Genomic DNA, 23,494 nt, shown 5'->3' on the forward strand with positions numbered 1-23,494 from the left:
GTTTTTTGAGACAGGGACTCACTATGTAGTTGAGACTGACCTGGAACTCACTGTGTAGCCCAGGCTGGTCTCGAACTCATAGCGATCCTCCTGCCTCAGCCTCCCGAGTGCTGGGATTACAGGCCTGTGCCACCACACCTGGCATTTTTAGAGCCATTTTAATGGACTGAGTTACAAAGTCCAAAAACTGCTTTCCACTGAACCAAATGAAGATTTTAAACTACAGACCTTGCAGTAGTCTTCATGAAAATACCAAGTTGCCTTACAGTAAATCTAAATGCTACTTAATACTGTTATTACATAACTAATTCAAACAAGAATTTATTTGTCTATTTAGCTACACTTTTTTCCTTTTATCTTTTTTCTTCTTTAGCTCCCTTTTCTTACCCTAGAATTTCAAATAGAATACTTAAATATATTGTCACCAATTTCTAGAACAATGGAGCTAGCTATTTATTTTTTGATTAAGGAAATAATCTAATGTTCATATAGAGAAAAAGTAAATAAGCTCCAGGAAATGGAATGTTAAGAGGGAAAAAAAAAAGGATGATAAAGCCTTTACAAGTACTGTTTAAAAGATAAAACACTACATCTGGTCTCAATACTAAATAGTTTCTTTGGGGTACAAAGTAAAAGTGTAAATAAGGATTAAAATGTATAATTGATATTGTGTAATAGGAAGAAAAGTCTAAAAGAGTAGAAGAAGTAGGAGGGGTAGGGAAAAGCCAAAAAGGGAAAAGGGAAAAGAAAAAGATTGTGAAAAGGAAAAACATGGAAACAATGTCTTTGTTAACAGGGAAGGGTGGAGGGGCTGAAGGGAGGGCTGGGGAATGGGGAAAAATAAGAACCAAGTCCTGTCATGTCACGATCCCAATGATGAATGTAACTGTGTTGTATACCTAATATGTAGCAATAAATTTAATGAAGATTAAAAAATGCATGCAGACCATATCCTGACAGTATTCACTTTTTAAAAGTTATGAATATTAATCTTTCACATATTGCCAAATTTTAATACAGATTTTGATAAAAAAACACATTTCCCCCTTTTTAGCCAATAAATTATTGAAATATATTTGCAGAATGAACTTACCATTTGTTTTCAATACAAACTTACTTCTTTGTTTTTCAATATCTTAATATTCATATGTACTAGTTTGCCTAGTTAAATCTCCAGCAGCTGAGAAATGAGGTCCATCTTACGTGTTTTTTTACTTTGGGTTTATAGATACGATAGTGCTGTTCTAACCTGCACTCACATTTAGTGTTTTGCGAGCACACACCATGTTTCACGCTGCTGCACGTCCATGGGATTTTCAGGTTCTTTGAGATGTATTAGTGTATCATTGTCCAGATCATAGTGTGATAATTCCTCATGGATAGATACTGCATTGACTGCTTTTCCCAATGCTTCCAAAATGAAAAGGACAGTTGTTATCAGATTGAGCTTAAATTTAAAATCAGAAAACCATATTTAAACAGGCAGTCCTTTAGTTATAAGTACTCCTAATCAAGAGCATTAGAAAGGTAACATAAGAATAGAAGCGTATCCTCCACCTTGCCCTTTGGCAGATGTAATCCTAGAGAAATTTATTAAGAGCCCATACTGCATTGCTTGTTTTTCTAATAGTTTCACTCATTTAATTTCTGTTGTGTCAAACTTTTTCTTTTTACACTCTAGAAATATGTATTCTAATTTGCACTGAATATTTAATGAGATTTTTTTGTAATCTCTCACATATTGTTACAAGGCCAACCACATAAAATCACCTAACTTGAATATTTCAAACCCACAAACTCTTTTCAATAAAACAAAACAGACTGGCATTGCTGGAGTTTGCTAGAAAGGGTCCTGTCTACCTCATAGTGCTTTACTTTGGTTGACTAAAAGTCCTGCCTTTTGTTTGGATGAGCAAAATGTTTTGCTCAACTACAACATTTTCCTCACCTTGTTTCCATGTAACTTCATATTCTTTTTAGATCTACCTACACCCCAAATTCTCCTAGCATCAATTAGCATCATTCTTTCTTTAGTATATGTTTGCAGCACATGATGATATTCAAGGAGTTGGTACATGTATATAACACATATTCTTTCATTTGTTTGTTTGTTTGTTGTACCAGGGATCAAACTCAGGACCTTGCGCTTGCAAGGCAAGTGTGGCATCACTGAGCTAAATCCCCGGCTCCCCACGTCATTCTTTTTTTTAATCCTTTTCTACTCCTAGTATCTTGATGATGCCTACTCTTCTCAAAGTAAGGCAACAGGTATCATTAAAATGTCAAGGTTACATACCGCAAATTTTTATTAGACATTGGGTTTATCTGAAAGCAATGCTGATGCTTTACTGCAGATCTGCCAGGCAGCATGTGACTGAATAAACCAGTCAGAAATACGTTGAAACAGCACAACACAGCCACTTGTGCAGAGTGACAAAAGGAGCAGGCACCAAAAACTGCCACTCAAAACACTAACTACAGCGTCTTGCCAAATAACTGGATATGCAGTACCTATTTTCTACAGCAATAAAGCAGCATCAAGAAGAACAAGTTGTTATCCAGAAAAAGAAAAATTAAATGGCATCTTTTAGAATGGATGTTATAGAAGCCGGAAATTGAAGGAACAGCTAAAATCATTTTGATTCTTTGGGAAAAGTCACCACAACATCAAACCAAAAATACACGTTGCCTCCAGACTTAGATATATCAAAGGGTAGATATTAATGTATCTCTGATGTTCTGCCTGTCCATTATTTCTGAGCCTCTCAAACTTTCTTTTTCCTTGTAGTCCCTGTAGCAATGCAATGAATATAGAAACCTTCCAAAATGGACTGGTACTCAAATTTAGTTAAAAGCCCCAGATAAGCCGATGTAGATCTTTTAAATTATGTCCCACTGGACCACACATAATTCCAGCCCAACAGTGATAACAAGGTTACATTAAGCTACGTTGGTAATCGATGATTTAACACTCTGCTCAAAAGATGTTTTGAAAGCACAATTATTTCAGCATGAAGACTTAACAAAAACATTCACAGTTTACCATTATCAGAATATCAGGAAAGAAACATACATCTATACGCTACATAAAGAACAGACCTTTGTATTTTGCCACTATTTCAAATTGGAAAATCTATTCTACCAGTGTTCTTTGGTAAAATAACAATCAATTCCTGATTCACTAATAGAAACTTAAAAAATTCATGTTTATTTGACACTCATTGGAATGCCTGATTTGAAGAAACAGTAAGAATATAATTTAGATGTACTTATTTTAGAAATGAGTGTAGCATGTCACACAAAAACTGCACAAAATCCAGCAAAATTGATATAATGAACATACTCTAATATATTACTGATATAATTTACATTTAATGAATATACAGCATTTGTATTTACTTATTTCTCTAACTATTAAAAAGTTTAGAATTTAACTATGATTAAATAATCTCTGCTAAAAAGTACAGGTTAATAGATTCTATCACTGGTAATTTCTGCTAACAATAAAAAATTTTAAGTGGATGGGCTAGATGAGATTTTAGAAAGCCTCGTTGCTTACGTTACAAATGAAACTTTTTTCGTTTACCAACCTCCATAAAGAGCCTACCATTTTCTGGCTACTTTAAATGTGCAATCTCATTTTGTGTTTATAATATTGGGAAGGAAGTAAGGTTCTACAGAAAAATTGATACTGTAAATGCCTTAAAATGAAGAAGAAAGCAACCATGTATGTTCTCTGTAAGTATGAAGCCTCCCTCACAGGGACTTTTTGTTTTTGAAACCTTCAACATTTATTTAAATGCCCTGTTTTAGCATTGGTGTGACTATTTTTGGAATATCATTTTTGCTATCTTAGATATATCTGGTCCATGTGCCAAAAAGTGACATAGAAGAGAAGAAAATAATGTTCAAAGAAAATTCTAGCTCAATTCATGCACTTTCTCCGCAAGGCTGGGGCCTGAATCCTGGGTCTTCACACTGACCTTAATCCTTTGTTTTAAATTTTGTATTTTACTTTTTTATTAGTATATGTTTTCAGTATGCAATGCTTACATTTATCGTGGGCAGTTTGACTTTTGTACAAGAATTACTGACATCAAGGTTGTGCAAAGATTCTCGCAAATTCATGCATTAGTTCCAGAGATTACTTGTCAGCAAATTTCTTTCTTTGGTAGTAATGTAAATCCTATGTATACTAGGACATCAGCACAGACAGGTATTAATATGAGACTCTCACTGTGTGCAAGGCGAAGTAGGATGTTTATCCAACTTAAAAGACAATATTTGGACATAATTTATTCCAGGGTGTTGGCTGAATAAGCAACATAACTCACCAGATAGACCTATGGAAATTATTGTATATCTAATATGTCAGTGAATGACCACGGACATATTCAAAACCATAAGATATGTGTGATGAGCTCAAAACTCCAGGGAGAAATTACAGGCTGCAATTCTGCTAACTGTTAATACCTAACATGAAATAATTGTCAGCAGTTTCACTAGAAAAGTAAACAGAACCAAGCCACTGTTCACAAATTCATAATCTAGAGGCAGTTTAAATTAACAACTACTTGTGCTTAGAACTATAAAAATTCCATTAACTTATTTTAGCATATCACACTCTACCCACTGACACAAATATAAAACAAATTGTTTGAGCTTAAGACTTTCTTATAATTCTTAAAATTTGATTTGCGATTATTATATATATAATAGCATATCAGATATTGAACTTCAAAAAGTATAATAAGTGAAGATTCTAGATGTTTCCTAAAACATAGGCAATTTGATATGGTCCAAAGTATTTGTGTTTTTATGATACAGGTAGCCCTACAATATTTGTATGCTTTGCAATAATTAGCTTTGTGTTGCCTGTCATGTGAACTAAACTTTTTCCTTGCTATGAATTTATTCCAAGATTAATCATCAATGATTGAACACACTGTCCTAGCACAAACTCTGAAATTTCTATGATAATCTCATCATCATGATTGTTGATAGCACCAACTGTATTCTTTCTTTATAGTATCTAGGTTATTAACTCTCTAAATACTATTTACTGGACCAGATATTTTTCAAGTTTTACATTTCTATAATTTGCTGCCGACAAACCCAAATAATGTAGGTTTTACCGTTGATCCATGTCTTAGTGTTTTAAGTGAACTTAAGCCCACTCACATTCCCAAGATTGGAGAATCAAAATTTGAATGTTAAGCTTCTGAATTTCAGAATTTATTCAAATAAGTTGTAGAAAATACCTTATTCTCAACAATATTCTAATAACATCTGCTGTTTTCTTTTGGTATCTATAATATTTTTATTTTCATTTTTTAAATTGAGTTTATTGGTACATTTTAGGTACACAGTACAGTTACATTCATCATTGGGATCTTGCACCTTACATGACAGGTCTTGGTTCTCATTTCTTCCCCTTGTCCTGCCCTCCCTTCACCCACTCCTCCCCTCCCCGTTTACTAACACTTTATTTCTATCTTTTCATTTTCTCACATTTGGTATCTATATTAATGAATACTGTGTTCAGGTTGCATGAATTATCTATGATAAAATAAATCTGCTAAGGCATTCATATTTTCAATATTTTCTTGTATGGAATGTAGAAAAATCAAATGTTTCTCCTTATATTTCACATGCTGACTTAACCATCACCAACAAAAAAGAAAATCAAGAAAAACTGTAAAGGTATATTAGTAGTTTGACAAAGCTTTAAAATTTAATAATAATACTATTACAGTAATGATATTTGTCTCTCACTAACGTTTCATTTGCCTCCCTCCTTTATTGTTGCTTTCTTCTTGTTTTCACAGCACTAAGACCACCAGGCTGTAAATACTCTCAATGGAGTTCCCTTTTTAGTTTCTCAAGGCAGAATATATACATTTTTAAATGTGTGAATCATGTTTTTGCTTTGAATCAGCATAATATCAATTGATATGTGAAATTTTAGAGGAAAAGCAATCCTAAATGCAAAGGCCACTTTCAGTAATTTGGGAGTGTTAATGCACTGAATTGAGTCCCCTCCCCCAGTTCCCACGTCCAAGTCCGAGGCCCCAGTATGATTACATTTGGGGACAGAGCCTTTAAGAAGGTAGACAAGGTTAAATGGTGTCATAAAATGACACCTAAATCCAAAGGTTGTTCTCCTTACATGAAAAGAAAGGTGCATCTCAGGTCTTCCTCTCTCTCCCCCTTTCTCCCTCTCTGCCTCCTCTCCGCCTTGCCTCCCTCTATCCACACATGGAATGAAGGCCACAGGAGAACAGGATGAGGAAACAGTAATCTACCGGCCTCAGAAGAGCACCCTCAAGGGAAACCAACCTGGCTAGCTCCTTGATCTCGCACTTGTAGCCTCTAGAACTGTGAGAATACAAATTTCTGTTGTTACGCATCCCAGTTTCTGGTATCCACTATGGCAACACAAACAGAATACTACCAGCTATCATCAGAATTGCACAATGTATTTTTCACAAAACTAGATAGTCTTTCTTATAAGCTGTGATTATTGGTGAAATAGGTAACTAGATTTTAATAAATGATTCTATTAATTACCTAAATTTTGTGGTGGCCATGTAAAGGCAGGGAGCTAAACATCCATTCAGCTAGGGAAAATAGTTGACATCAGTATCAAATGCAGGAGACAGCAAACTTTCTACCGCTGCCTCCTTCTACACGTTAACGCCTATGACAGAGGAAACGCCGAACATGAGACTGGGTGTTTATGCCCATGCCCAAGGCCTCCAAAATTCGTCTACACATTACTTTATTTCTTATACTACTTAGATAAATCAGTGATGTTCTTCTAAATGTAACACTACCATTAACAGATCAGAGCGTGCAAAACCTTTTCATATTTAAGCTCACAGCAATTGATGGGCACTGATTTTATACCTGTCTGTGAATTAAATAAAATAATATTCACAGATGATAGTTGCCTGGCACAGATGAGACACATTAAGGAAAGGGAGAGAGAGAGAAGAGGAGGAGGAAGAGGAGGAGAAGAAGGAGAGGAGAAGGTGGTGAGGGAGGAAGAAAAAGAGGAGAGGGAAAAGGAGGGGAGAAAGAAGGAAAAATACAACAAAAAGGGAGAGAGGGAGAAGAGGGGGAGGCAGAGTTTTCTATGAATTCTATAATTAGTAATGCTTTTGTGATGACTCGCTTTTTAGATGTAAAGCACATGGAAGGAAGACATCCTAATTAGACAACTTTTATAAATGCTAAGGTTGGGCAGACTAAATCAAAGGACCTGTGCAATTAAGTAAAATTAGCCCCACCTGTCCTGTTTCTTTACATAATTCATCACGAACTCTCAAGCATGTACAAAATGTTTTTCATTCTAATATAGGTAACCTACTTAATTCTAGTTTGCCTTTAAAATCATGAGCCACCAACACACAAGTACTTCAGATACATTAAAATAAATGAAATTCATTTTATCATCATTCCTATGTGCCCTCATGTTGGAAATACACATAATCTGAGAAATTCAGAACAATTTACCCTCAGTTACCATAATCATGATAGTTGCAAAATACACATGCATTTGTTTAGATTATACATTTACAATGTTAGCAGGTTTTTAAAAATAAGATGTGAGAAATAAAGCTTTATTAATATTTTACTAATGAAGAGCTAATATGATTTTTCTTCTGAACAGAAGAATAACCACAATTCCTAGATCCCCCCATATATTATTTTAATTGGTCTTTGTGCATGACAAAAAATAAAGATGAACTTTATCTTATTTTTTTACGAAATGCAGTGAACTGCCATCAAAAGGTTTAAGACAGGTAAAATAACCATGCCATGTTATGGCATTTCTGGAACAGGACACATTTTCAAAGCATGTCAAGCAATCAATGGGGCCCACAAATTACTGAACACTTTTTACAGCTGACATAATACTATGAGCTGGAAAGCGCACTGTTTTCAAAATGGACCCTCGCCATTGACTTCCCGAGTATTTCTAGAAACTGATTTCTATTAACGAAAAGTCTTCCTATCACAAAATAAAATGGGTTCATAAAACATAGTCTAGCCTGATAAGATATTTTATTGCTATCCGAAGCAATTATCTAACCTTGTTTGAATCATACTTACTCCCAGCCATGCAGTCAGAGAGCCTAATTCAATAGGAATGGAATGGACCCAAGAAACTACCCCATAGGGAAAATTGTGCTGCAAACCTTCAGAAATTCTTACTGATGACAGTCAGTTTTCATTTTAACATGGTAAGCAACTGGGAAATTGTACATATTGGCTCTACACGTGAATTGTAATTTAAACATTTACCTGAGCACAGAGATGCTAAAACGAAAGCTTGTCTATATAACATGAGTCAATTTTTTTTACCTCAATCATGAAAATAACTTGCAAATTTGACACTTTCATAAACATATTAGATTACAGACGAGATTAACAAAACATTGCAAAGTTCACAATATTACTTTCTGTAGGTATTCTGCAAGACTAGGAGTTAAAACTACAGACAGTTCACCTTTAGAAATCCTTAACACTGAAGATTCCTGATCGCTCACTGTTGTGGCATAGGTGACTCACACACCTCTTCCGAAGTTAGAAGAGCAATGAGCTGAACTGTGTGCACCTCTCTGGTCATCTTACAGACCTGTTTGCATGAAGAAGCTCTAAGCTTCATTTATCCTTGGTGCACTTTGAGAGCTACTCAGTGACTTAGCTATGTGAAATGCGGAAGCCTCTCCCTCCGTGAGCACTGCCAGCTGGGAAACGTGCACAAGCAAACTCAGTTTGGATGTGGAAAGTAGCAGGCACGGGACTTCTAGATTGCAGTTGCTAAAGAGTCAGACAGGTAGTCGCTCATATTCTGCAAGCAAATTATTTACCACAACCAGAAATTCATTTTGTGGTGAATATCAATCTCAAGTTTTTGTGAGATAATTTCTAAAGGAGAATGATATTTTTTTGCTTGTTTGCTTAATCTAGATACGCATTAGTCAGAAAAAACAAACAAGGAAGAGAACGCTGAAAACTAAAATGAAACACTCACATATACAAGAGCCCTGTTTCCCCTTGACGAAGGGTAGTCAAGACTCTTTTCTGAGGTGCTATTTTTTAAAAGTCATCTAAGAATTATAATCACCCAGCTGCTTCAAACACACTTCAGGGATTCTGAAAAATTTCATGGTACTCTTCCCCACTCAACTTTGAAGTAAGAAGTCCTTATTTATTCTTAATAAGACACTCTGGCTTAACTTTTTATTTCATTTTTCTCTATCTCTGTGAAAGCGCAGGAGCTGGTCCGTCTTCTATTTAAAATAACTCTTCAAACATTAGGACCAATCTTACCCTTACCTTTTATGAGTTGTGAGACCTTGGGAAATAATAAAACCTTGCATTTCTGCAGCATAAAAATATTAAACAGGATTCCATTGCACTTCTTAGCCTTTAAACAATTTTTATCCGTTTTGAATTAGTTCATTCTCATAACAACCCAATGGGAATATTTTATTCACCACAGGTTGTTTTGTTATGTGTCAGATGACAGGAAAAAGCATCATAAAAGGCCACCAAGTAGTTATAAAGGTAAACTGAGATAATATATATGGAAACCTTTAAAAATGAATACAGCATTGCTTAAGCCAAGGTTGCAACATAAATAACAATATTTCCACTATTCTGCTGCAATGCCTTTGCCCATCTCATGGTACCTACTCTATTTCACTTTTAATTTTTCTCCCTGGATCTTAAAAAATATATTAAAGTAATGAAAAACGAAATTAGTCATAATTCACAATACATTTCATGCCAAGACCAAGATAATTATAGCCAATTCTTATATGTTAATGTCTCATTTTATTTCTATCTTCTTTCCTTTTTAAAAATGACATGAGATGATTACATTTTATGAGTGTTGGATTCACTAAACTGTTATATTTTCATTTTTTCTGCAACATGATTTCTGTCAAATCTTTCTTGCTTTCAGTAATAAAGTTTACTTTTATTTCCCACAATAGCTCCGATATCTCCTTCTGATGACTTTTATCTGGTGCTTCGTGTAGTTTAAAGAAATTTACATCTTATGGCTGGGGATTTAGCTCAGCGGTTCGGTGGCCTGCCTTGCAAGCGCAAGGACTCGAGTTCAATCCCCAGTATCAAAAAAAAAAAAGAAAAGAAAAGAAAAGAAATTTACATCTTAGCCAACATCCTTAAACCTGTTATTTCTTACTCAAATTAGGGGCCCAAGAAGTTCCTGATGAATAAATAAATGAATGGATAAATGAATTAATATTTCAAAATTTTAGGAACTCAACAGTACAGGTGTGAACACCCTTGCTTTATTTTTTTTAAATTTCCAATAAAGTCCAACATTTACTCTTTTCACCAAAAGAGTGGGCTGGTGCTGCTCTTAGCTCCTTATTGGAAGAAGTCATCATATACTTTGTGCACGTCAACTCCCTAATCCATTGCTACAACTTTTTGAGTCCAGTGAGAAGAGTGAGGCAAACGAGAGTTCAGGGACTCGCTCAACAAGATCTAGGAGCTGGAAGGGGACAGAACTATGGTCTAATTCCAGACACAACAAAGTGAACTTTAATAATCTTTGCTTTGATATACTTATATAAAAGTAAAATGTATCATTGCCACAGACTTTTTTGAAACCAGTTGAAATATTTATTATGAAATAATTTTCTTTATTTGCCATCGTACAAAAGACAGCTCCCTCTTTGCTCTTCAAAAAGTTCTTCTTCACCTGTTTACAGATAATCTGAGGTCCGTAATATTGAATGCATACTAATATGACTTGCAATCTTGATAGTTTTTGACATTTTCTACAAAATATTTTCCTAAAAGCACCTACCTGAAATTATCAGTTAGCTTTCTTGACTTTAAACTGAGTAAAAGAAAGTTTCTTCTATAGCCTTGGAATAACACAACACTTTTAGCAACTTAAATCATGGACCTAGAATGCGAAGAATCTAACATTCCTGAAGAATCTCTTTGATGATGATATCAGGTTACTGTGACATCTATGAATACTTTAAGGAACCACCATTGTGTATGCTATGCTACCAAACATGTTATACGAGTAAACTGTAGTAAAACTGTACTGTGTATACTGCCGATATTTACCAATTTTCTGGAAAATGATAGGTACTTCTTCCTGCAAATACTATGCAGATCATTTTTTCTACAAGAAGGTTAAAGTGTCCTTTTAAAAATTAAAGAAAATAGACATATAACTTACAGAGAGAGTTCCATACCTGTTTTATTGGAAAGCCTAAATGATACCATCTTATCAGGAATATTACATACATTCCTCACGGAAGCAATGCAGCTATAATTAGCATAGTCCTGAGGTCGAAGATTCTTTAGTTTTAGGATCTTTGTTTCACCCTGAAAATGTGGAAAAGGTCATTAGAAGAAAAAAACTAATGGTTAACAGAATGAATCAACAAACCATAGCATTATATTTTTATAAATCCTACCAATATCAGAATATGATTGATTGTGTAAAGAACACACCCTAAATTTAAAAAGAAATATTCCATTTAAAAACAATACTGTAATATGCCCAGAGGTAAAAGCATAACAGACTATAATGAAAACTCATAACATTTTCTTTGTAGGCTATATTCCTGGGAGAGAATAATCTATTTCTGGTGGTAGTTATGCAAATTATTATGCAAAGATCAGAACAGTACACTTAATAATTGAGTTTATTCAACAAACACTGCAATCTATGCAGACTTCACCATGAAACATTTATGAAAGAGGATGCCGAAGAACAGACAATAAATGAAATAATGTTTATAGCACAAAATTAATGAAGTAAAGTCTAATGATAGGTAATTAAATTTATATGCACACTATTCTGCTTATACAGAGCACTGGCAGGTGACAGATTAAAAGTGAATGAAAGAAGGATGCACGTTACTATATTACTATGATTCTTTTGTTTTGTTTGTTGCTGTGGACAGTTAGATCTGCCACGTAAATCTTCAAAGTCATCGATGAACTCAAGTCAGGAAAGTGTCGCAAAATATCTTATATACTGATGGGGCAGGGAAGATAGTGTAAAATACTGGACTGAAATTGTTTGAAGGGTAGAAAGAATAAACAATGATAAAAAGCAAACGCTCCTGCTCAAGACATATTAGGTACTCTAAAATCTCTGCCTCTTAAAGGCATTAATGTGTCTTCTAAAAACAATTCCTTTCATAAGTGACTTACTTGTAGTGATGGCAATGAAAGGCCTCAGTGACTTCTCGTTTGAAACATTTTTCACCAAAATACTAATTTTTCCCAGACCACATCTGCGTGAGACAATGCGATTTTTTTCCCACTTTGCTAGGATAACAAAAATTGCAATAGCTCCATATGCTACAGAGCACTGATCACTAATACACATAAACACTGCTGATCACATGCAATACAGCTTGCCTAGACCTGCACACAGTTTTCCCTAAGTGTCCAATGAATCTACACTTCAGCGCACATGGCCTTATGTTCAAATTCCCTTTCAATCACTATCAAAATTCAATTTTAAATCAACCATGCCTTTAGCATTGTCCACAGGGGAATATCCATAAGCTCCAATTTTATCATTTACATTATAAAATGATTACCACAATCCAACTGATTAATACACACATCACCTCCCATCCTATAGTTAATTTTTTCCATTTAAAAATATGAAATATGAGCACTGACTCTGGATGAAATCACGTGATTAATAAGCTCTTAGAAAACTTTGCCTTCTCTCTGCACAAATACACACAGAAGTCTGAGTGTTTTCAGAACATACTTAAAACATGCTCACTGATTGTTAGTGTTCTTATGTATTAGTTCCATAAAAAATGCAGTAAAAATGTTGTTGGCATCATCGAAAGAAGAGGTCATACCACACCCAGTTTACTGAGATCGTTTTTGAAAGGAGAGATACATCTTCCCTGTCCCATCCGTGTGTACCCACTGAGTGCTCAGATTCTTGGCTTTTCTTTCTGTTCTCCCCAGTCACTATCAGTATTCCCTAGAAGTCCCCTTGTTACACTTACCCTCCCTTTATAAAACGTCCTGAGGTGATGTGTTACCCTCATGGATGCATTTCTATGAGTCCTGTTTTCCGGGCCTGTCCCAAGTCTGAATTCTTATTCCAGAATTCTCCTTAAGTTTCAGATAATCTTTTAGCCCCTACTATGCAAACTTGTGTCTCAACATGTGCATACAATGCTTCACAGACACCTCAAATTTAACGTAACCTAAACTCATCTTCGAACTGTTCCTTTACGGCCTCTCTTCCTTCTTTACTATCAAGCACATCGGGTTCAGTTATGTCTTTGTATTTACATATTCAGTACCTCTCTCCACGAGATGCTTTCATTGACCCTTAAACATGCTCAATTTCAGTTACTTTTATTTTTAACTGCACTTCCAGCTGAAAACCTCCTAATTGTGTTCAATATGGTTCAGAGATCGATACAAGTCAGTGGAATGAGCTGCACTTAACCAGCATATTTCTCAGCTTTAGTGACATATAATAGACAAACTGAAATTGTATATATTTAGATATACAACTTGATATTTTGATACAATTATACATTGTGAAGTAATCCCCACAACCAAGGTAATTAATATGTCATCTCACATACCATTTACTTCAAAACTTTTAAATATAAAATTTAATCATACCATCTTCCTGCTAAATCGCACAAATGAATTGCTACTGTTCTTACACATAAGTGCAACAGCTATTACCACGGCTGCCAAATTCCATGTGATCTTCATTCCCCCTGTGCCTCTAGTCTTGTTATGCTCTTAGTGCCTGAACGCATGCAGAATTCTCCTCCACAGTGTTACCTTTCTGCTTAACCAATTCCATCTAAATCTTGGATGATTAAATCCTCGCTTTCACTAGGAAGTTGTGCCTCACTTTCTGGAATAGGAAAAATCCCTGTTTATCAGATATGTTTCTGTTTCTTTGTAATGATCCGTTTTTACATTTATCTGGGCAAAGAACTTATCTTCTGCTAGGTTCTTTACCTCGCCCGCAAGTACCTGGGGGTGGAGACTGTCTGCCTTCCCCTCAGCATTGCTTTATTAGAGCACGGAGCACAGGACTTAGCATACGGAACAGACCTTTTCAATGAATACCTTTCCCAATTAAATATTCTGTAACTACCCACCTAGGGCCTTAGTTAACATATATTTATATTTTAGAATTGACTACCTGGTTGGCAACTAATATTAACTCAATAGGTAATAAATACATGAAATATAACCAGAGATTATATGCACATAGAGAAAAATGTCCTTACCATATTATAAATAAGCAATAGATATTTGTGTACATAATAATAGAGGAAAAGGTTATTTTTTTCTTTTAGTAACTGTTTGACTGGATTACTTTTACTTTTGGAAAGAATTTAAGACAAAATTTCAGAATCAGGTGGAACTTTAGTTTTACTCATAAGAAATAAAACAAAAAAACAACATAAATATAAATGACAAGTACATATATATACATTAAAATAATTGTGTGTATGTAATGTAAAACATAAATATTTTACATATAGTTATACATAATACTTTCATGTAATTATGTCTTGCAATTTTAACATAAAACAATCCCTAATCATTTTCAAAGTTTTTTTTCATATATAACCAATATTCTAGGAGTCATACAGTAACAATGATTCTTAAATATATAGAAGAGGAGTGTCATTTAGAATATTAAATGATAAACTCTATTCAACATGGTATTAAATATACTCCATTGACAAATTATTTTTTAATTTGTGTTTTCTACATACTAATTTTCACCACTCCGTTGAAACTGTACCAATTAATGTCGTTAATGATGCTCTTTTAAAAATTCAATATATCTTTCCTTTTACGTGTCCCCATTTCTTTGCTTTTCAGATTATTTTTGCTAGTTTCACAGCCCTTCATGTATAGATTATTAGTTTGTAATAATTTGGACATTTTTGGTAGATTTCTATTTCTGTTGTACAAATTTAAGTGAGTGATCTTGTACTGATACACTTCTAGTGGAATCTGATCCATTATTGTATTTATATTTACCTATGTCTATATAACTGATGAATCTCTATTTAATGAGAAAAAAAAAACCAAAAAACACACTGCCAAAGTCAGCAATAAGACCATAATAGGTTCTAGACTTTCATACTTTGTCATGTCTTTGTACTTGTAATGTTTGCTATTGATTGCACTCTCACCTTTTTTTCCTTTTTTTCTCTTTTTGAACACTTAAAATAATCTGGTATTCTAATATCCTTTCCAATTTTAAAAATTGACTTACAGATCCCTGTATTTTCTGAATGACCCACTGTCTCCCCGACAATCCACACAATTCACCACACTTTGCCAACAAAGAATAAATTTAGCTTGCCTTTTCTGTTTTGAGATTTCTTTTCCTTCTGGCACGCACCCTGACCTCTCTGAGCATGACTTCTGCACATTTCTGTCCGCTTCTCAGACCTCTCCTCTCATCTTCCTGACCCCGACACCCATCCAGTGAGCATTTTCCAGTAGGGTGTTGTGTTTCAAACCCATCAGTGAGTTCTCCTCCATCACTGACCCACCTCCTCCAGTCAGTTCTCTCTTCAGATGTTGCTTTTTAAGTGATAATCAGCTTCAGCCTATCATCCAGACGCACAATTCATGCCAGCATCCACGTTTCACTGTGTTTCCTTCCTCAGTTCAGTGAAAACGGTGCTTCTGAGTCATTCTTTAACTTTTTTTCCCAAACGGCCTTTTTTCCTCCCAATCCTATAGGCATGATACCGAGTTGAGACCCTGATAAGTCCTTGCCTCGATAAATATTGATTATCCATTCTGGGTAATGTAATGAACTTTCAACTACAAGGAACTTCAGGTCTCCTTGACTCAAATCATTCTCTAAGTCACCACCAGACTCACCTGACCACGGCGTTCGTGTGCTATGAAAGCCTGAGTACCTCTCCTCACGTGAAGGCGATTTTATCTTTTTAAGTGTTAATATTTTGTTAGTACATTATGATTTTATTCTTTGTGGAGAGTTTGTCCATGTACACAGCTCATGTTGATTCTTTCTTCATTCCCTACCATCCTCTCCTTCCCTTTTCCCTCCATCTCTTCGTCCACTTCCCTTTTGCAAAACGATCTCCCTCTCTATTTCCCATTATCTATTTTTTATTTTATTCTTTATATTTTAGGTTTCTCATATAAGAGAAACCATGAGATATTTAACCTTGCTTGTCTGATTTCTTTTGCTTTCCATTATGGTCTCAGGGTATGTCCGTATTTCCAAGTGATTAGAAGTGCCTAGTTTGTCATTTTAGAATCTATGTACACTAAGCAAAACTACTTCTCCACTATTCTTCTCTTCAACTCTTTAATTCCATTAAATTAGTTTCATAACTATTTTAAGGTGTCTTCTTCGGCTTTGCAATATTCTGTCATTAAAAAACAATCCCTATTCACTGAACTACTATTGATAGGAACTACTTCTGTTCCTATCTGAACTGATAGTTTAAAAAAAATGTATGCCCACTCAGGCCTCATTAACTAAAAGGAAATTATCCTTTTTAAAAAATATCTACTGAATTTTTATAATACAGCATGTACTTATAACTGACTAGTGTTTGGTTATGAATTGTAAATGAGTTGACTCAGTTCTTTAGCTAAACAATAAGAACCCTTGAGATAGTGTTTTGTATCTCTCACAACATTTAGAGAGCCTTCCATAACCATTACTTAAGAGATATTTATTGCATAATAGAATATTCTACCAGTTTGGTCTTTTCTGCTGAACACATCCTCTAAGAAGAAATGGAGTCATAATATTAGCCCAAAGACTTTGTAAAAACAGAAAGGTACAAAAATGCAGAATGCACCCCTATTTTCCAGCACCATTTATTGAAGAGACATTCCTTTTCATATTATGTGTTGCTAGTTGCCTTCCTGAAGATCAGTTGTCTACTGATGTATGAATTCACTTCTAGGCTATCTATTCTGTTCCTCTGGTCTGTGTGTTAAGTTTTTTGCTTTGTTTTGCCAAATTCATGTTGTTTTGACTAAAACAGCTTTGAAGTATATTTTGAAGCAAGGTAGTATACAACAACTCTTTCTTTGTTACTTTTGCTCAAGCATGGGCCAATTACACATGGTGTCTGGTGGTACCATATTGGTTTTTAAAACTTTTTCAACAGTCTTCATTTTCAAATGAAATTCTGTTCTGAGTATCATTGGTATTCTGACAGCGGTTGTACTGAATCTGTACATTGCCTTGGATAGAATAGTCTGACAATACTAATTTTTCCTGTTCATGAATATGAGATTATTTACATATAATTGTGTGAGTCTTCTTCAATTTCTTTTGATAATGTCTGACGGTTTTAATAACAGAGCATTTTCTCCTCTTTGATTAATTTTATTTCTGATATTTTTGTAGCCATTGAAAATATGATTGCCTTGGTGATTTCCTTTTCAGAGAATTGTTAATGACATACAGCAATGTTGCTGATTTTATGTATTGATTTTGTATCCTATAATTATGTGAAACTCATTTACTTTTCATAGGTTTTTGGCGGAGTTTTTTAAGTTTCCTGTATGTACACTCACATGGCAAACTGTGATAATTAGATATTTTCCACCCTAGTTTGGCTGCTCTTATTTCCTTCTGTTGCCAGAATACTCTAGCTAGGATTACCAGTACTATATTAAATAAAACTACTGAACATTAACACTGTTCCAGATATTAGACATACAATGTTCAGCTTCATCTCACTCAGTGATATCAGCAGGGAAAATTGTATATAGGGCCTTCATTTTTGTTAAGTCGTTTATTTCTATCCTAATTCGTGAGTTGTTTTGATCATGAAGGTATTTCTGAATTTTTTAAATGCTTTCTGTATGACTTGAGACGGCTGTTGTCTTTCAGTTGATACGGGGGTCATAGTCATGGACTTGTCTACGGTGAATCATTCTTGCATCCTGAGATGAAGCACCCGTGATTGTAGTGAATATTAGTATTAATATACTCTTGCATTCCATTCTTAAGGTTGAGAATTTCTGCATCAAATTCATCAAGTATACATTTCCCTAGCGGTGTCTGTCTGTTTGTTTTCTCACACTGTGTCTTTATCCGGTTTTGCTATGGGATAGTGCTGGTCAAATAGAATGAGTTTGGAAGGATTTCTTTCTCTACAACTTTTAGAAATATTTGGGAAGAATCAGTATTTGCTAAGTATTTGAAAGAACTCAGCAGTGACACCATGTTGTCCTGGGCTTTCTTTGAAGGGAGACATCTTGTTACTGATTCAATCTTACTGCTTGTTCTAAGTTTGTTCAGGTTTTCTATTTCTTTGTAACTCAAAGTTAGTAGTGCGTTTGTGTACAGGAATTTTTCCATTTTCTCTAAGTTACCCATGTGTTGGTATAGAGCTGTTCGTAATAATCTCCAAAGATAGCAGCAGAAATAAGAATTTAAAAAATGTTAGCATTAATGTAGGGTTCAAGATGAACTTACGGAATCAGAGGCCATTCACAGAAGAACTCAACAGGTATGGGCAAGAGAATGTGAAAGGGAAGTAAACCCGCAAGGAAAATGTATAAAACAATAAAGTATATCTGATCAATAGCAGTGGAGCTCTGGCCACTAAAATTCACAGACTGCTTTTCTATTAAATGCAATCTTGAAATGTTTTATATATTTTTAGCTTTGCTGTCAGGAATGCTGTTGGTATTTATTTTATCCAAAAAACGAAGAATATAAATTGAGTAGTAATATTAAGATTTCAACACTTAAAAAGAAGTGATGCCATCCTTTGAGATGATTCCTACTTTTTAAAGAAAAGTAAGTGTGGCCCAGTTAAGTACAATGTTTTGCACACAGACATCCTACTTAAGTGTTACTCACAATAGAATAACAAAATGGGCATAGGAGAAAAGCAGACAAAAGGGAAAGAGAAATGTGTAGATCCATGATTTTCCAGCCATTCATTTATCAAAGGACTGGACAGTTGTTCTGGCTGAGTTGAGATAATTACGTCTTGTACTCGGAAAAGATACCAAAAATGCATGAAGCTACAAGAGCATGTACAAGATTAATTTGTATTCCAGGATAATGGGGATGAAGCCGACAGATCCGTTAGAAATGTAAATAATTATAGGAGGAATTATGAAATAATCCGAACTTTAACTACTTAATTCACCTTATTCATGAAATGGTGAAGAATGCTTTTTTTTAATTTTTATTTTTTGAAGAATGTTTTTTTTTTTAAATGTACATAGCATATGAGAAAAGATTACCAGTACATGTGTGTGGATGCACGCTATCAAATGGCATGGATGTATACGTGCAACTACATTTTTTATTTAGACTTCACCATTTATGCCTTATAACAAAACATCAATTTATTTTGTTGATCACATGAATTTGATATTCCTTGATATTGGTAGCCTTTTTGCCTGTAGATTTCTATCATTTGTTAAAAAGAATTTTGAGTAGATTATTGTCTAATTGGTCTAATTAGCCTAATTATAGCTAATTATGGAATTGATGTAAATACGTTCAGTCTTGTAATTAGTGGGTATAATTACAATACACACGATGATGTCATGAACATCTTACAAAAGTTCTAGAAAAATGGCAAGTGAATGTTCGATTTGTAAAATTTCAGTACACATTTAGGGAATGATTACAAAATAATTTCCAACAATTATATTTAAACTTCTAAAACTATTTTTAATAAAAGAAATAAAGACGAAGCATGAGTAAAGTGGACTTGTCCGATACTGACACCACTGTGATTAAAAAGCATCCGTGAACTCAGTCAATATTTTCATGTTTCTTTTAAAATAAATGGGAACTTCCAAAATATATTTATTCAAGCCTATCACTACCCTGAGAAATCAGCAAAAGTATAAAGCCTTCCAATCTATATTCATTGTAGGTAGTTGTAACTTAGAATATGATATATGCTACCCCATGTCTTTCAGTACTGAGTAGAGTTATGAAAAGCATAATTATTGCTCTTAGACATATGCTTATAATTTCATATCAGTCTCAGGACCACAAACCAATTTCATTCTGGAAATGTAATCTATAAAAAGCTATAAAGAAGGTTTTTGTCACTCATTAGGCTTGTGAAATACATATTCAATTAAACTGATATAGTTATTAACCTACAGTGAATGGGCATGCAGGATCGAGATCTCTCATTGTTTTAGAAATGCTTTTTATTAAAAGTAAGACGTTATTATGAAATAGTATTATTATCAGAAACCTCACCTCTTTCAACGAAATTTAATTTCTGACGTTAAAAGTCTACGCAGCCAAATGATCTACCATCTGAACTCTATCACCAAACAGCCCCTGGACGCCTTAGGGCTTCACAGAAAACCCCTCCCACACCTGTCAATCACTGTCCCGGCCAAATACAGACCCCCCTGAAACCCCGGATACCTTGTCTTCCCGGTCTATCAGTTGCAGATGCTAAAGCTTCCACTGAAATGTGTCCTGCACTCTTCTGTCCCTTGGCTTTGATAATATCTTTTACTTTGAATCATAATCACTGTCTACCATAACTTTTCCTTTATTTGGCCATAAAATTAGTAGGAGAGGAAGAACTTTGCTTGTAACTTCTAAATCTCTGTCAAAGACTTGCTCCTATCATGCATGCGGTAGATCTCAGTCATTTTAACTCAATCTTATTTACGTCGTAAAACTCCAGTAGCTGTGGACTGTAGCTCTACAGAGATAAATTATTATTGAAGTGCTCTACAATGGGTTGAATGTCCACTCCAAAATGAGAGTTGATATTTAATTGCTGCTGTGACAATATTGGCCGGTGAGACCTTCAACAGGTGACAAGCAAGGGAGGTTTCATGCCTCTGTCACAGGAATGGGTAAGTTCCTCCTGGGCAGGCTTTGTTTGAAAATGAGCTATGTCTTGTGCTCCCTGGCATGTGGAGACTTGGCAAGAAGACCCTCCTCATTTGCTGACACACTGATAATGTCCTTTCCAGCTTCCAGAACTGTGAGAAATAAATTTCTTTTTCTTATAAATGACCCAATCTATCCCTATAGTAGCAAAAAAAAAAAAAAATAGTGGACTAAAACTAGCTCCAATTAAGACAATACTAACATGGAAAGTTTTTTTTTTAATATAGACTATTCGTGGCAGTTGATGGGAAGAACAATTAAAGAAATCAACAACATCTATAAATAAGATGTGTGTAAATATAAAAACACCAGCACAACAAAGAGGAAAATAAACACCATTCCTATCTCATTACGAGGTCATTACAAGGCAAACCAAATTCAATAGTTAGAAGTATTTCAAAGATACAACACAAAATATATTTTAAATCTTAAACCAATTTGATATATGAAACAAATAACTGATGAATTTAATTCAACAAAAAATTCGTGTATAATTACTTTAAGGGGCAGGTATGGTTTATTTTCACATGTAGAGAAACACAACCTAATATGATATCTTTATAGATTAGAACTCACATTAAAATTTGTAATATTTTGGAAACACATTAAAGTAGACACATTTATAATAGAACATCATCCTCATTCACATCTCCCTGTTTCTTCAGTGATTGAAAATGGACAGAGTGACAGTGGGTGATTCAGGAGTTACCAGTACATTGGAGTCAATTTTAAATACTCTGCAGCTAGTAATTCACTCAGGCACGAGTCAGGCACTGTTCCAGTTGAAAGGGCAGACTATGTCTCTGTATTTAGTGAGTTCATGTTCAAACACACAAATAAAACGAGCGGATAGTTTTACTCTAGGAGAAGAGATAAAGCTGGTTATTGAAAAGGGAAATTATGGAAGGGAGTGAATGTTATTTCATGCATGATGTATTTGGGAAGGCCTTTGGAAGAGCTGAGTCCTCCCTGTTAAGACCCCTGCCATATTATTTTAAGCAAAAAATACTCTGTGTGCAAGGATGGATGACATCAGACCCCAGGCATAGGGGCTTTGGATCTGTCCAGGGATGCTGTGATCAAAACAGTGCAGGAAGCTACGGAAAACTGGATCAGAGAGAGTGAGGTGGGCCAAGGTTGAGCATCATGTGGTCAGCCATATCACTGGCTCTATTATTTACATATGGTAATGGACTGGAACGAATTAACGCAGGAAAACCCATTTGATCATATTTACGTTTTTAAGTGATCCATCGGGATAGTTAGAGTTTTCTGTAATAAATTATGCCCACTTAGGAATCTGTTGCAATATTCTATAAAGAAATGTTGGAAGACATATTTTATAGGGATGAAATTGGTAGATATCAGTCCAATGCAGTATATTGACATGTGAATTATGAAAAAAAATCATTGATAATCTCTTGTCTTCGAAAAAGCCATTGCTGTCTATGGCGATAAGAACTAAATCTGTCATATGTTGATGTCTGATTATCTTATCAGTTTGTTCTACATAATGTATTTAATAAAAACATTAAGTATACATGCAATATGAAAGACATTAAAGTAAATCTTGTTCCAACATCATGTTTAGGACAGTTACATAACCAACACAGAGAGATAAGCAAAATAATGAACATAAGGCAAAAAATACCCATTTTGAAAATACAAGCTGAAATTGCATCATCCTTGCAATTATTAACTATAGCTACCTAATCCAGAAAATGAAATTTCAATAAATGTTTTTTTCTTAAGTATTTCTTTAAAATATTAATTCAGACTGTTCAAGTGACAATTACCAGCACAACCAAGGGTAGAGAAAGCCAAAAATGAAGGTATCAGTATGAGAATGTTCGAAGTTAAAAAACTTGTTTTCCATTCACAAAATGGGAGGGCAAAGAAGAGAAAATAGAAGTTATCCTTAACCGCAGAATGAATCACCTTTAAAGTAGCCTGAGAATTCTCATAGGACGGTATCCGAAAATTCTTTACATGAACACAGAGACTAATTCAAAGGGATGAATGACAAGCCCTATTTTTCTTAATAGCAATAAAATAAAATTTTAATTATTTTCATAGCATGAATTACCTCCATAAAGTTTGATAAAGCCCATGTATTCATTTCCGAGTAAACAGACACATTTGCAGGTAGAAAACACCTGCAAGAGCATGGCGATATTCATAAGTCTATGCTTGGGCAAGTCAGGACTGCCACAGCAGTGCCCTTTTGAAAACAATTAAAGAATACATATTTTAAATTTACAATACATGGCAAAGTGTAGAAATATATGTCATGTGGGCAGAGGCTATTGTGTCAGTTAATGTACAATGCTGGCAGTTAATCTGAAAGAGATCATAGTTTAGTTTATTATAAAGAAATATATTTAAGCCAGGCGTGGTGGTGCACGCCTGTAGTCCCAGCACTCGGGTGGCTGAGTCAGGAGGATCACTGTGAGTTCGAGCCCAGCCTGGGCTACACAATGAGTTCCAGGTCAGTCTCAACTACATAGTAAGATCCTGTCTCAAAAAACAAACAAACAAACAAAAAAAAAA

The 23,494-nt window shown here is 34.7% G+C and overlaps 1 protein-coding gene across 3 annotated transcripts in view; it reads right to left on the reverse strand.

Moving 5' to 3' along the window:
• Mdga2 (MAM domain containing glycosylphosphatidylinositol anchor 2) overlaps positions 1-23,494 on the reverse strand; it is a 736,020-nt gene that overhangs the window by 257,909 nt on the left and 454,617 nt on the right. For all 3 annotated transcript variants that reach the window (XR_781932.3, XM_010632607.3, XM_010632608.3), the window contains one exon: positions 11,259-11,391. Coding sequence is in view for 2 of the 3 variants with exons in the window: in XM_010632607.3 (XP_010630909.1) it covers positions 11,259-11,391 (133 nt within the window). In the remaining variant the exon portion in view is untranslated. The remainder of the gene's footprint in view (positions 1-11,258; positions 11,392-23,494) is intronic.

The sequence above is a fragment of the Fukomys damarensis genome, unplaced genomic scaffold (assembly GCF_012274545.1).
Source record: "Fukomys damarensis isolate Sample0158 unplaced genomic scaffold, DMR_v1.0_HiC HiC_scaffold_17, whole genome shotgun sequence".
Taxonomy (NCBI): Eukaryota; Metazoa; Chordata; class Mammalia; order Rodentia; family Bathyergidae; genus Fukomys; species Fukomys damarensis.